This window comes from Panulirus ornatus, chromosome 57, assembly GCF_036320965.1.
Source record: "Panulirus ornatus isolate Po-2019 chromosome 57, ASM3632096v1, whole genome shotgun sequence".
In the NCBI taxonomy this organism is placed as follows: Eukaryota; Metazoa; Arthropoda; class Malacostraca; order Decapoda; family Palinuridae; genus Panulirus; species Panulirus ornatus.
Window position 1 is genome coordinate 13192526 of NC_092280.1, and position 15813 is coordinate 13208338.

The 15813-nt window shown below is 40.3% G+C and overlaps 1 protein-coding gene across 1 annotated transcript in view; it reads left to right on the top strand.

Annotated features, from left to right (window-relative positions):
* Window positions 1-15813, top strand: part of LOC139766182 (piwi-like protein Ago3) — a 471290-nt gene that overhangs the window by 73088 nt on the left and 382389 nt on the right. The window contains exons 2-4 of the mRNA XM_071694451.1: window positions 2718-2890; window positions 3067-3233; window positions 3410-3702. Coding sequence (XP_071550552.1) covers window positions 3087-3233; window positions 3410-3702 — 440 coding nt within the window. The 5' untranslated portion in view covers window positions 2718-2890; window positions 3067-3086. The remainder of the gene's footprint in view (window positions 1-2717; window positions 2891-3066; window positions 3234-3409; window positions 3703-15813) is intronic.

Genomic DNA, 15813 nt, shown 5'->3' on the forward strand with positions numbered 1-15813 from the left:
ACTCATAAGAAAATGATAGTTGTGATATTTCTTTTTTTAACATACCACATGACAGCTAGAGAATGACTGTGAGCAAATGAGGTCTTTCCTTTGTGTGTTCTTGACTCTACCTTGTTATTGCAGGAAACAGTGAAAAAGTACAAAGGATTTGTTTATGCATTTAATCAAGTGAAGTAAAGTCATGATTAGTTATTATTTTTTTGGCATGTCTTGGATTGGCCAGTCTGGCAATTAATGTATTTCCAAAAGTTAAAATGGCTATCACAATTTATGTGAAAATTTAATGTCTTTTATTTTTTGTGCATATGTACTAGATAGAAAATTATTTTGCTGTGTGTGTGTGTGTGTGTGTGTGTGTGTGTGTGTGTGTGTGTGTGTGTGTGTGTGCAGTGAAAGGGGCCATAGATTATCACTGACCACTGAGAGGGTTGATTGCTGTCATTCAAGGAGATTTTGAAGTATGGAAGTAATGGTAACTCTTAGGAAGGCAGAGAAGTTGAAACTTGTGTAGTCTTCTCTTTTCTGAAACTTGCTTTTTCTTGGTAATGATACTCAAAGAGTTTTATTGTAGATTTAAAAAGTTTCAAACCGTGGTTCAGATTAAGAAAACCTTTCTTCAAACAAGCTCTAAGAAAGCAAAAAAAAGAGCCAGAGTAAGAGATGAGCTGGCTAAGAAGGTAGCCATATACTAACTCAGGGTATGGTTTGCAAAATGTCTCTTCTCGAAGTCTCTAAAAAAAATTTTATAGAGAAGAGAAACTTTATCAGGGCAAAAGGCACAGTTCTAGAACAGCCTTTTCAAGTTGATGTGTCCAGGGCCACCATGCTAGAAGTGCTGCTATAAAGTAGCTTGGTGTGGGTTGGGATTTGTCCAAAATTTTCAGATTTATGAAAGTTTAACAGTTGGGCTTTCCACATGTTAAGACAAGGCTTAAAGGCCTGACTTGATGTTGAATATTTTTTCAGGCATATCTCAGAGTAACAAGCTTGCTTCTGATTCTGCTTTTAAGAAACTTCATTGCAGAATTGCAGACAAAAGTGTGATAGATCTAATCAAAGGTTGGGTTTTTACAATTATTCTGTTATATTGAAAAGACTACAATGTTATGCTGTGAAATATGTTGAATCTCTTTTTAGAGTTGAAGGATGGGCATTGAATATTCTGGTTCATCCCACTGAGAAAGTTCTCAGCCTTGAAGGAGACATGGCAGGGTATGCTGCTTTGAGAAGACAGTGATTCTGCACTGTAGCCAAACTTTCACTAAAGGAAAGCTTTTCCTTGTTTTTTTTTCATCAACTTTTGATGTCTCTCTTAGCCTATGAGGTTTGTCTTTAATCTCTTCATGTGGATATGTTTTCAGATGCTGATAGAGCTCTATCTGTAGGCAAGAAGTGAAATTTTTAAGAATTCAAAACCATTACTCTATCACAAGCAGAGTCTTAAGAGCATCAATTTAGTTTTCCCTTCCTTTCCTTACCAACTTTTATTTTCAAAACACAGTTTCTCAATAAGAGGCCTTAAACAGATGCCAGTGATCAGTGTACGATTGTGTAGTGGTGTGGGGCACACCACCATATTAACTGGGCTCTGACATTGTTCTGTCCAGGGTTACTGAGTAAATGTTGACTTTCTGTGAATGAACATCCACAGACCTCAAACACTTTTTGATTGTTAAGGGGGAATTTTCCAACCTCCAGTTTTATATGTACTTGCCTTTTCCCTCTAGCCAAGTTAGCGCAGTAATTGAGGCTGCAAGAAAAAATTATGTCTTGCTCTTTTTTTTCCTACCTTTGACTCACAAGAGATACATGGACATAGAAAAAGTCCAGTTAACCAACTTCTTGTAATCTGATTACTCTAACTATCTTTCAGGATTTATCCATACTGTGTCTAATAGCTATTATTTATCCTTCAGAAATCTGATTATCCAGTTTTTCAGACCTTGAATAGAAATTATTACTTGCTTGTAATTATCTGTAATTCTAGTTGTCCAATAATTCCAGCTATCTATCAGGATACTTCTGAGTGACATTTGTTATCAAAGTTTTGGTTGTTCAGCTATACCAATTTGTAAGTACCTGTTTATACAGTACAGAGAGACAGTTCTACACTTGTGGAACTCTGTCTTTAAGCTTTCTTTACCATTATGTAGCTTTTCAAAAGAGTGTATACTGCCAGCATTCAAAGTTTTGCTATTTAGTTTGTTCCAAATGTCCACCAATGAAACAATGCTGCTTCTTGCCCTTTCTAACAAGCTTTTTGCATGGCTTTTTGTTATGAGCTTTGGTTACTCTTATTATTTCATTTCATGAAGAAATTGTCACTGTTAACATCTTTAAATGGATTTAGAAATAAGAAGGCCTGCCATTAAATCATCCTTATAATTTTTCTATGTTGGGCCGATTCGTAGCTCTCAGATTAGAAGCCCATGTGGCTTAGTTTTCATGATTCAAGCTTCATCTTAGGTGCCATTCTTGTGACTTTTGCAAATAAGTCTTTGTGTTCTTTAGTGTAGTGACCAGATTTAAGAAACATAATCTATTATTGGTCTGATGTATGTTGTGAGTAGCATACCAAATGTTTCTTTATTCGTATACTGAATTGCACCTCCACTATTTGTCATGCAGTTTTTTGCAAATTGTCCTTTAGAGATGCTACTTTTCAAGTATTTTATTTGCTTTTCTTTACATTGCATGAGATTCTTGTTTTTTTTCAGTGGATGCTTTCACTGGTGTTGGGCTTTTACTGCAAAAAGTGTTTCATCCCTTCAGAGCATCATCTGCTAATATTGCAAGTGCATTGACAAGTTCATCAGGAAGCTGAAAATTAAAATGACCTACTGTGAAAGAGCTGAGCTTAGGATTTGACTGTGCCATGAATTTGATATAGGTAAGACAATTTTAGTGGAAGTTCTACTGCAGTGTTGCAAGACCTAAAGAACTTCAGACAAATCACCATTGCACCTGAGAAAAAGCTGTATGGTAAGGATGACTATATGCTGACTTACTCCACTTTCAGCCATTTTTATTTTCTACTTAGGTCTTATGTTTTGGATGATATTTCAGGGTTCAAGTAGAAAATAGGCATGGATGATTCAACTCCAAAGTACACAGCTGGTCGTGGGGGACGAGGAGCAGCCATACTAAAAGCCCTTCAGTCTCTAGCACGTCAACCAGGCCAAGTCTTTGCTGCTGGGGCTCTGCCTGCCCCTGCTGTTCCGCCTCCAGTTATGGTGAGTAGTTCATGAGTGCATTATGCTCTCATTTTGAGAATATACTAATGGTAACATTGGTGATACTGCACAAGAAGATAAGCCATTTCAGTCATGTGAAGATTTCAGTGTTATGAAGAGGTTTACTGACTTATTTACTAGTAAAGCATTTTAAGATGAGGTTTTCCTTCTATTAGTTAGGGGGTGCAGGTGTCCAAGAAACTAGTGCCACAGCTCTGCCCTCACCACTTGATGATAAGCATAGCTCTGCAAGTTTATCATCTATAGGTAGTAATCGAGGGGCACTCATTAGTCAGCTGATTCAGTGTCGAAGTGCAGTGTCCACATCTTTCATTGGAACACCAGTTGAAAGTGCTACTGAAGATAAAGGAAAGAATAAGCTTAGACCAAGCATAGCTAGAGGTCGCGCAGAACTCTTGCGGGCATGTTCAGTTGGCTCTATGTCTACCCAGCCTAGAGCTGATCCATTGTGAGTATTGTTACATCCTGATTTTTGAGTATGTATTGGGTGCATTAAGGAATGTTTAGAAAGTTCATTGTATGTGAGGGTAAAGATGGGTATGTTTGATGGTTTTGTAGTCCCAGTGGTGCTGTAAAAGTGCGAGTCGTGGCCCTCAATCTGTCTATCTGTTTATATCTCTGATGCCTGTTCCATTTGGAACTCACTCATGGGGGTGGCCATGGCAACAGTCTAACCATAACTAGTGAACTCCAGTGTCACTTCTTAGTCTTTTGTGCCTTACCCTTAACAGGCTACTGGCAGAGGGCACCTCTAGCATAGTGTTTGCAGAGGCTTCTACCTAATGTTCCTACTGACCACTTTTATCCAATGCTTCTACTTACTATTTCTATCTAATGTTTCTACCTAATGCTCCTGCCTAAATGTTCCTACCTACTACTTCTATATACTGCTCCTACCATTTTGGCAAAAGGCATGGCTAGCCCCATCGTGCTTACTGCAGGAAAATATAGAGTTACAAAGAATGACCTGAGTGAGTTATGTGTTGTCAAGTGTTACATATGACAAGGAGAAATTATATGTTTGTGGACAGAAAGGCCAGTAGTTCATGTGTGAGTGAGGCAGAAACAAACAACAGCTACTTGGGCCGGAGGAGTGCAGCTTGACAACCACTGAAGTGCTGGCTCACAAAGCAGCTGTCACTAATCCTCCCAATACCCAGGCTAGTAGTACTGGTAATATACCTCCTTGATTGTTAACTGCCTACAAACTATTACCTCTAGTACAAAAGAATGGAAGAAGGTGGATGTGCTTGAAATTCGATGCTTGAGGAGGGCTCCTTGTGTAGAGAATGACAGTGTAAGGGAAAGGTGTAATACAAAGCTGAGTATGACTGATAAACCAAAAGAGGGTGTACTGATGTTGTTTGGACATATGGATGAACGAGTGAAGATAGACAGACTATTGGTGAATTTATATATTTGTAGGTTTACCTTGCAGCAGTATATGTTTGTTTCCTTTGACAACCATCTCATACTAGAATGCCTTGCCTTTTCTCACCCCAGTACATAGCTTGGGATATGCAGGAAATAAGGGCACCAGCCTCACTGTTTCTATGAACACATGATTTTTCCCACTTAAGCATCTTGCAAACTCTACCATCCACTATCTTATTTTACTTGAATATTTTTCATCGTTATTCCATAATCATGGCTTTTCATTGTATAGTAGGTGGTGCAAGTGAATCCAGTGCCACAAGACAAAGTAGGAAAGAGTACTTACTGAGCCAGAAAGTGGAGATGTGGTATAAATAAGTCTACTTTAAGGTTTATAAGATAGAAGAACAAATATATGGGTAAATGTAGCACCTGGTGTGAAGATGGGATGTGATGAAATTGGTGAGATGTTTGATAAGTGGGGAGTGCTTGGAGTAAATTAAAAAGGAAGTTATCGTGTGGATGTTCATGCTGAGAAGGGTTTATTCCTTGTAGACACCTTTTTTTTTGCACAAGATAATCTATAAGTATACATATATGAGAAATGTTGGATGAGATGAGCAAAAGGGTTTGGGTGACTATGTGACAGTGGATGAAAGGTTGAGAAAGGCTGTTCTAGATGCTCGAGATGTGAGAGGATTCATCGGAGACTGAGAATCTCACACCTCTTGTGAGGATGAGAATCAGGGACAGATGATTGTATGGTGTAAGGAATATGGTAAAACTGTTGGCAAGTGAAAAGATGAATAGAAAATTACTATTATTATTATTATTATACTTTGACGCTGTCTCCCGCGTTAGCGAGGTAGTGCAAGGAAACAGACAAAAGAATGGACCAACCCACCCACATGCACATGAATATACATAAATGCCCAACCATGCACATATACATACCTATACATTTCAACATATACATACATATACATACGCAGACATATACATATATACACATGTACATAATTCATACGTGCTGCCTTTATCCATTCCTGCCGCCACCCTGCCAGACATGAAATGACACCCACCTCCTCCCACATGCATGCTAGGAAAAGACAACAAAGACCACATTCGCTCACACTCAGTCTATAGCTATCATGTGTAATGCACCAAAACCACAGCTCCCTTTCCACATCTAGGCCTCACAAAACTTAACATGGTTTACCTTAGACGTTTCACATGCCCTGGCTCAATCCATTGACAGCACGTCGACCCTGGTATACCACATTGTTCCAATTCACTCTATTCCTTGCACTCCTTTCACCCTCCTGTATGTTTAGGCCCCGATCACTCAAAATCTTTTTCACTCCATCATTCCACCTCCAATTTCATCTCCCACATCTCGTTCCCTCCACCTCTGACACATATATCCTATTTGTCAATCTTTTCTCAATCATTCTCTCCATGTGACCAAACCATTTCAACACACCCTTTTCTGCTCTCTCAGCCACACTCTTTTTATTACCACACATCTCATACCCTTTCATTACTTACTCGATCAAACCACCTCACCACATATTGTCCTCAAACATCTCATTTCCAACACGTCCACCCTCCCCGCACAACCCTATCTATCACCCATGCCTCACAACCATATAACACTGTTGGAACCACTATTCATTCAAAGATACCCGTTTTTGCTCTCCGAGATAACATTCGTACCTTCCACACATTCTTCAAGGCTCCCAGAACCTTTGCCCCCTCCCCCACCGTGTGACTCACTTCTGCTTCCGTGGTTTCATCCACTGCCAAATCCACTCCCAGATATCTAAAACACTTCACTTCCTCCACTTTTTCTCCATTCAAACTTACCTCCCAATTTACTTGTCCCTCAACTCTACTGAACCTAATAGCCTTTCTCTTATTCACATTTACTCTCAGCTTTCTTCTTTCACACACTTTACCAAACTCAGTCACCAACTTCTGCAGTTTCTCACCCGAATCAGCCACCAGTGCTCTATCATCAGTGAAGAACAACTGACTCACTTCCCAAGCCCTCTCATCCACAACAGACTGCATACTTGCCCCTCTCTCCAAAACTCTTTATTCACCTCCCTAACAAATAAAACAGCCATAGAGACATCACACACCCCTGATGCAAACCTACATTCACTAGAAACCACTCACTTTCCTCTCTTCCTACTCGTACACATGCCTTACATCCTCGAGAAAAACTTTACACTGCTTCTAGCAACTTACCTCCCACACCATATATTCTTAATACCTTCCACAGAGCATCTCTATCAACTCTTATCATATGCCTTCTCCAGATCCATACATGCTACATACAAATCCATCTGCTTTTCTAAGTATTTCTCACATACATCCTTCAAAGCAAATGCCTGATCCACACATCCTCTTCTGCTTCTAAAACTACACTGCTCCTCCCCAATCTGATGCTCTGTACATGCCTTGATCCTCTCGATCAATACCCTCCCTTACAATATCCCAGGAATACTCAAACTTGTACCTCTGTAATTTGAACACTCACCTTTATCCCCTTTGCCTTTGTACAGTAGCACCATACATGCATTCCGCCAATCCTTGGGCACTTCACCATGAACCATACGTACATTGAATATCCTCACCAACCAGTCAACAACACAGTTACTCTCTTATTTAATAAATTCCACAGCAATACCATCCAAACCCGCCACCTTGCTGGCTTTCATCTTCCGCAAGGCTTTCACTACCTCTTCTCTGTTTACCAAATTATTCTCCCTGACCCTCTTACTTTGCACACCTCACCTCAACCAAAACACCCTATATCTGCGATTCTGTCATCAAACACATTCAACAAAGCTTCAAAATACTCGCTCCATCTCCCTCTCACTTTACTACTTGTTAATCCCTCCAAATTTGCCCCTTCACCGATGTTCACATTTGTTCTCTTGTCTTATGGGTTTTATTCACGTCCTCCCAAAACATCATTTTATTTTCCTAAAAATTTAATGATACTTTCTCACCCCAACTCTCTTTTGCCCTCTTTTTCACCCTTGCCCCTTTCTCTTGGCCTCTTACCTCTTTCTTTTATACATCTTCCAGTCATTTGCACTATTTCCCTGCAAAAATCGTCCAAATGCCTCTCTCTTCTCTTTCACTAACAATCTTACTTCTTCATTCCACCACTCATTACCCTTCCTAATCTGCCCAACTCCCACCTTTCTCAGGCCACAGGCATCTTTTGTGCAAGCCATCACTGCTTCCCTAAATACATCTCATTCCTCCCCCACTCGCCTTACGTCATTTGCTCTCACCTTTTTCCATTCTGCACTCCATCTCTCCTGGTACTTCCTCACACAAGTGTCCTTTCCAAGCTCACTTATTCTCACCACTCTCTTCACCCCAACATTCTCTCTTCTTTTCTGTAAACCTCTACTTATCTTCACCTTTGCTTCCACAAGATAATGATCAGACATTCCCCCAGTTGCCCCTCTCAGCACATTAACACCCAAAAGTCTCCCTTTCACGCACCTATCAATTAACATGTAATCCATTAATGCTCTCTGGCCATCTCTCCTACTTACATGCGTATACTTATATATGCCTCTCTTTTTAAACCAGGTATTCCCAATCACCAGTCCTTTTTCAGCACACCAAATCTACAAGCTCTTCACCAATTTCATTTACAACACTGAACACCCCATGTATACCAATTATACCCTCAACTGCCACATTACTCTCCCATGCATTCAAATCACCCATCACTATAACCTGATCTCGTGCATCAAAGCTTCTAACACACTCACTCAGCTGCTTCCAAAACACTTGCCTCTCATGACCAGGTAAATAGGCACCAATAATCACCCATCTCTCTCCATCCACTTTCAGTTTTACTTATATCAATCTAGTGTTTACTTTATTACACTCTATCACACTCCCACAACTCCTGTTTCAGGAGTAGTGCTACTTCTTCCTTTGCTCTTGTCCTCTCACCAACCCCTGACTTTACTCCCAAAACATTCCCAAACCATTCTTCCCTTTTACCTTTGAGCTTCGTGTCACTCAGAGCCAAAACATCCAGGTTCCTTTCCTCAAACATACTACCTATCTCTCCTTTTTTTCTCATCTTGGTTACATCCACACACATTTAGGCACCCCAAGCTGAGCCTTCGAGGAGGATGAGCACTCCCTGCATGAATCCTTCTGTTTCCCCTTTTAGAAAGTTAAATTACAAGGAAGGGAAGGTTTTCTAGCCCCCCCACTCCCGTCCCCTTTAGTTGCCTTCTATGACACGCAGGGAATGCGTGGGAAGTATTCTTTCTACCCTATCCCCAGGGATAGAAAAGAATGAAAGGAGTATGACAGGAGGGTGACTGAGTTTAGATGGAAGTGCTGTAAATGTTGCAGTGCAGTTATGTATGAATATATTTGAAATATTTAGAGAAAGATTGTAAAGGTTGTAGAATTAGTGGAAGGAGACAAGGTTGTGAGATATTGGAATGAAAAGGGAAATACATGGTGGATGGATGAGAGTAGAAATGCTTAAGAAGAGAAGAAAAAGGTATTTGGTAGATTGCTTGAAATTAATTTATCTGTGGAGGTTCAGCAAAAGAGTAGGGAACAATATAAGATGTGTAAGCAGATTGTTAAGAAGCTGTTAGAGGAAAGCAAAGGTAGAGTAGATGAAGATTTTGGAGGCAAGTTGAGTGAAAGGTTTAGGGAAAATAAGAAATTGTGCTGGAAGTAGGTGAAAAAGGGAAGACGTGGATGTGAAAGTGGTAATGTAAGTGTGAGAAGTAGAATTGCTAAATCAAGAGAAGGAAGTGAAAGGATAATGGAAAAAGTGTTTGAAGTACTAATGAATGTGGAAGAAGTTGAGGCATCAATTGTTACTTGCATGGGTATGGAGGATCAAAGGAAGAAGATACAAGCGCATTGGCCTATAGCAGAAAGGGAGGTAGAAAGGGCAATAATGAGGCTAAAGGTAGGAAAGGCACCTGGAGTGGATGGGATTACAGCTGAAATGCTGAGGTATGGAGGAGAAAGTGTGATACAGAGGATGCATTTGATATGTAATTTAGCATGAGAATGGAAGGTTGTGCCTATGGATTGGATGAAAGATATTTTTACTCCTTTATTCACTGGAAAAGGTGCTAAGGATTCATGTAGCAATTATAGGGGAATAGATCATTTAAGTATGCCAGGAAAAGTGTATGCAAGACTGTTTATTGATTGAGTAATGGAAGTGACTGAATGCAGAATAAGTAAGGAGCAAGGAGTTTTAGGAAGGGTGAGGGATGTGTGGATCAGATTTTTATTGTGAAAATGACTGTGGAAAAGGATCTAGTTGTATGCAGCTTTTGTGGGTCTGGAAAAAGCTTGTGATAAAATTAAGTGAAATTCTTTATGGGATATGTTAAGGATGTATGGACTTTGGGGACAACTGTTGGATGGTGTGAATGCCTTCTTTTTGAGTATCAAGTGTATGTTTAAAAGTGGATGGAGAGTTGTTTGAAAGTTTCAGTATACTTGGTGTGAGGCTGAGCTGTGTGATGTTATTGTGGCTTTTTAACATATATGGGGATGGAATGGTAAGAAAGATGAAAGTAAGACTTAGGAAAGGGGGTGCAGAGATGAACTGTGGTGGTAAGGTGTGGTGGCTAGTGACAAGCCTGTTTGTAAAAGATACTGTATTGTCTGCTGAGAGTGAAAAGGAGTTGCAGAAGGTTGTAAGCATCTTTTATGGTGTGTTTGAGCATAAGCAATTGAAATTAAATGTTAGTAAAAATAAACTAATGGTGTTTGAAAGGAGACAGAGCAAATGTATAGATTTTGCAAGGCCCTAAAGAGTGAGAGAAGAAAGTGTACTATAACCTTTTATAGATTGTTAGTCAAAGAGAAGAGAGAGGCGTTTGGACAGTTTTTGCAGGGAAGCAGTGCAAATCACTGGGAGACATATAAGAGAAAGTGCCATGTAGGAGGTCAAGAGAAAGGTGCAAGAGGTGAAAAAGAGGGCAAATGAGAGTTGGGATGAGAGTATCATTATATTTTTGGGAGAATAAAAAGATGTTTTGGAAGGAGGTAAATAACATGCGTAAGACAAGAGTACAAATGGGAACATTAGTAAAGGGGCAAATGGGGATGAAGTGAGGAGATGGAGTGAGTATTTCGAAGGTTTGTTGAATGTGTGTGATAGAATGGCAGATATAGGGTGTGATAGAATGGCAGATATAGGGTGTTTTGGTTGGGGTGGTGTGCGAAGTGAGAGGGTTAGGGAAAATGATTTGGTAAACAGAGAAGAGGTAGTAAAAGCTTTGTGGAAGATGAAAGCCAGCAAGGCAGCGGGTTTGGATGGTATTGCAGTGGAATTTATTAAAAAAAGGGGGGTGACTGTATTGTTGACTGGTTGGTAAGGTTATTTAATGTATATATGACTCATGGTGAGGTGCCTGAGGATTGGCAGAATGCTTGCATAGTGCCATTGTATAAAGACAAAGGGGATAAAAGTGAGTGCTCAAATCAGAGGTATAAGTTTGTTGATTATTCCTGGTAAATTATATGGGAGGGCATTGATTGAGAAGGTGAAGGCATGTACAGAGCATCAGATGGGGGAAGAGGAGTGTGGTTTCAGAAGTGGTAGAGGATGTGTGGATCAGGTGTTTGCTTTGAAAAATGCATGTGAGAAGTACTTAGAAAAGTAAATGGATTTGTATGTAGCATTTATGGATCTGGAGAAGGCATATGATAGAGTTGACAGAGATGCTTTGTGGAAGGTACTAAGAATATATGGTGTGGGAGGCAAGTTGTTAGAAGCAGTGAAAAGTTTTTATCGAGGATGTAAAGTATTTCTACGTGTAGGAAGAGAGGAAAGTGATTGGTTCTCAATGAATATTGGTTTGTGGCAGGGGTGTGTGATGTCTCCATGGTTGTTTAATTTGTCTATGGATTGGGTTGTTAGGGAGGTGAATGCAAGAGTTTTGGAAAGAGGGGCAAGTATGCAGTCTGTTGTGGATGAAAGAGGTCGGGAAGTGAGTCAGTTGTTCACTGATGACACAGCGCTGGTGGCTGATTCATATGAGAAACTGCAGAAGCTGGTGACTGAGTTTGGTAAAGTGTGTGAGAGAAGAAAGCTGAAAGTAAATGTGAATAAGAGCAAGGTTATTAGGTACAGTAGGGTTGAGGTACAAGTCAACTGGGAGGTAAGTTTGAATGGAGAGAAACTTGAGGAAGTAAAGTGTTTTAGATATCCTGGAGTGGATTTGGCAGCGGATGGAACCATGGAAGCGGAAGTGAATCATAGGGTGGGGAAGGGGGCGAAAGTTCTGGGAGCATTGAAGAATGTGTGGAAGTCAAGAATATTATCTTTGAAAGCAAAAAGTGGGTATGTTTGAAGGAATAGAAGTTCCAACAACGTTATATGGTTGCAAAGCGTGGGCTATGGATAGAGTTTTGCGGAGGAGGGTGGATATGCTGGAAATGAGATGTTTGAGGACAATATGTGGTGTGGGGTGGTTGGATCGAGTAAGTAATGTAAGGGTAAGAGAGATGTGTGGTAATAAAAAGAGTGTGGTTGAGAGAGCAGAAGAGGGTGTTATGAAATGGTTTGGTTACATGGAGAGAATGAGTGAGGAAAGATTGATTAAGAGAATATATATGTGTCAGAATTGGAGGGAATGAGGAGAAGTGGGAGACCAAATTGGAGGCGGAAAGATGGAGTGAAGAAGATTTTGAGTGATCGGGGCCTGAACATTCAGGAGGGTGAAAGGCTCGCAAGGAATAGAGTGAATTGGAACGATGTGGTATACCAGGGTCGACGTGCTGTCAATGGATTGAACCAGGGTATGTGAAGCGTGTGGATTAAACCATGGAAAGTTGTGTGGGTCCTGGATGTGGAAAGGGAGCTGTGGTTTCGGTGCATTATTACATGGCAGCTAGAGACTGAGTGTGAATGAATGTGGCCTTTGTTGTCTTTTCCTAGCGCTACCTCGTGCACATAAGGGGGGAGGGGGTTGTTATTTCATGGGTGGCGGGGTGGCGATGGGAATGAACAAAGGCAGACAGTATAAATTATTTACATGTGTATATATGTATATGTCTCTGTGTGTATATGTATATTTAAGTTGAGATGTATAGGTATGTATATGTGCGTGTGTGGACGTGTATGTATATACATGTGTATGTGGGTGGGTTAGGCCATTCTTTCGTCTGTTGCCTTGCGCCATCTTGCTATCACATATATTCTTTTTCCATACATATTTTCCGTATCCTGCTTGAGTGAGGTAGCATCACAAACAGAAGACTGAGCCTTTAGAGGGGAAAGCCTCACTTGGGGCCCCTTTTCTGTTCCTTCATTTGGAAAGGTAAAAACAGGAGGGGGGGGATTTCCCTCCTCCCACCTCTTCTTCCCCTTTTAGTCACCTTCTGTGACACACAGGGAATATGGTGCAAGAATTCGATTCTTTCTCCCTGCCTCAAGGATGATGTATGCATACATGTATTTATTTATTACTTTACTTGATCACTGTTTTCCATGTTAGCAAGGTAGCACCAGGAAGTAGGGAAAGAAAGATTCATCCACTCATATACACACATATACATACACATACATATGCACACATATACATACATATACACATCAATATATACATGTTTACATACATACGCGTACATGTACACACATACACATGTACATATTCGTACTTGCTCGCCCTTATCCGTTTCCAGCACCACCCCACCCACAGGAAACCGCATTGCCACCCCTGTGTCACCGAGGTAGTGCCATGAACAGACAAAAAAAGGCTACATCCACTCACACTCATTCTCTTCTTGTCATGTGTAATACACTAAAACCACAGCTTCCTTTCCACATCCAGGCCTTTCCATGACTTACTGCAGACATTGCTCATGCCCTAGTTCAGTTTATTGACAGCACATCAACTCCAGTATACCACATCGTTCCAATTCACTCTATTCTGTGCACCGCTTTCACCCTCCTGCATATTCAGGCCCTTATCACTCAAAATCTTTTTCACTCCATCCTTGCACCTCCAAATTTGATCTCCCGCTTCTCCTTGTTCCCTCCACCTCTGACACATATATCTTCTTTGTCAACCTTTCCTCACTCATTCTCTTCATATGTCCAAATCATTCAACACACCCTCTTCTGCTTTCACAACCACACTCTTTTTATTACCACACATCTCTCTTACCTTTTCAATACTTACTTGATCAAACCACCTCACCCTACGTATTGTCCTCAAACATATTCTTTCTAACACATCCACCCTCCTCCGTACAACCTTATGTATAGCCCATGCCTCGCAACCATACAGTATTGTTATAACTACTATTCCTTCAAATATATTTTTGTTTTTGAGATAGCAGTCTCTTTTTCCACACTTTCTTCATTGCTCCCAGGACCTTCGCCCCCTCCCCCCACCCTATGACTTTCTTCCGTGTCCATGGTTTTTTTGCTGCCAAGTCCACTCCCAGATATCTGAAACACTTCACTTGCTCCAGTTTTTCTCCATTTAGACTTACATTCCATCTAACTTGTCCCTCAACCCTGCTGAACCTAATAATCTTACGCTTGTTGAAATTTATTCTCAACTTTCTGCTTTCACACACTTTTCCAAACTCTGTCACCAACTTCTGCAGTTTCTCACTTGAATCAACCACCAGTGCTATATCATCAGTGAACAATAATTGACACTTCCCAGGCCCTCTTATCCGCAGTAGACTGCATACTTGCCTCTCTATCCATAGCTCTTGCATTTACTTCCTTAATCACCCCATCCATAAACAAATTGAACAACCATGGTAACATCACACACCTTTGCCACAGACCCATCTTCACTGGGAACCAATCACTCTCCTCCCTTCCTATTCGTACACATGCCTTATACCTTTAATAAACAAATCTCACTGCTTCTAGCAGCTTACCTCCCACACCATATAATCATAATACCTTCCACAAAGCATCTCTACCAACCCTATCATATGTGTTTTCCAGATCCATAAATGCTACATACAATGGCATCTATTTTTCTTATTATTTCTCACACATTCTTCAAATCAAATACCTGATTCACGCATCCTCGACCACTTCCGAAATGTCAGTGCCCCTCCTTAATCTGATGCTCTATACATACCTTCACCCTCTCTGTCACAACCCTTCCATATGATTTTCCAGGTATACTCAATTACTCACATCTCTGCAGATAGGAGAGAAAGAATGCTTCCCACATATTCCTTGTGTGCTGTAGAAGGCAACTAAAAGGGGTGGGAGCAAGGGGCTGGAAATCTAGCCCTCTGGTTTTTCTTTTTCAAAGGAAGGAACAGGGAAAGGGGCCAAATGAGGATTTTTCCCTCAAAGGCTCAGCTGTGTTTTTTATGTTACCTTGCCAGTGCGGGGAACAGCGAATATGCATGAAAAAAATCAATAATGTAGTTTGATCAGTCTTTTTGATACTTTGCCTATATACAGTGGCACTATACATGCATTCCTCCAATCCTCGATCATTTCACCATGGTCCATACATACATCAGGGTTCCCATGCCACCAGGAAAATGGGAAATACTCGGGAATTTTATTTGAGGTGCTCCCAGCTGGGAAAAGGCCTGGAAAATGCTTAAAATTGAAAATGTCTGGGAAAAACCCTTGAAACGGAAGTTAGGAAAAGGTTACTTCCCTTGGGCCTCATCGTCCCTCGCTTTCGTACCCTGAATATACTTTATTGCTACATTGCGGCTTTTTTGTGGGCGAGTTGTATGGTACGAATCGAACTGAAATCGCAGTCTCGATAGCGCTTGCTCACATCTGTTATGGAGTAATGAAAGCAATGGTTAATAATGATTGTGATGGCCAATTTTTTGAAAAAAACGTGCTTCGCATTTGCCAAGTCAACTCTTATTGACTCAGATTGGGTTAAAGTCTTTTTTTCCTAATGCAATATCATTAAATACAAATATGTTGTTTTTGTTTTACAGTTTATGTTTTTGTTGTTGATTTGTTTTATTTTTTGTTATGAGTTAGTTGCACTTAAGATTTATGATTGAAAAATAGAATGTATGATTTTTAAAGTGTTGAATTCTTTAACAATGAAAGACAAAAGTTGAACAACCAAATTTTTGTGTACGTCAAAAAAAAAGAGAAATAAACATTGGCTTCTTAATACATGATGTGCAT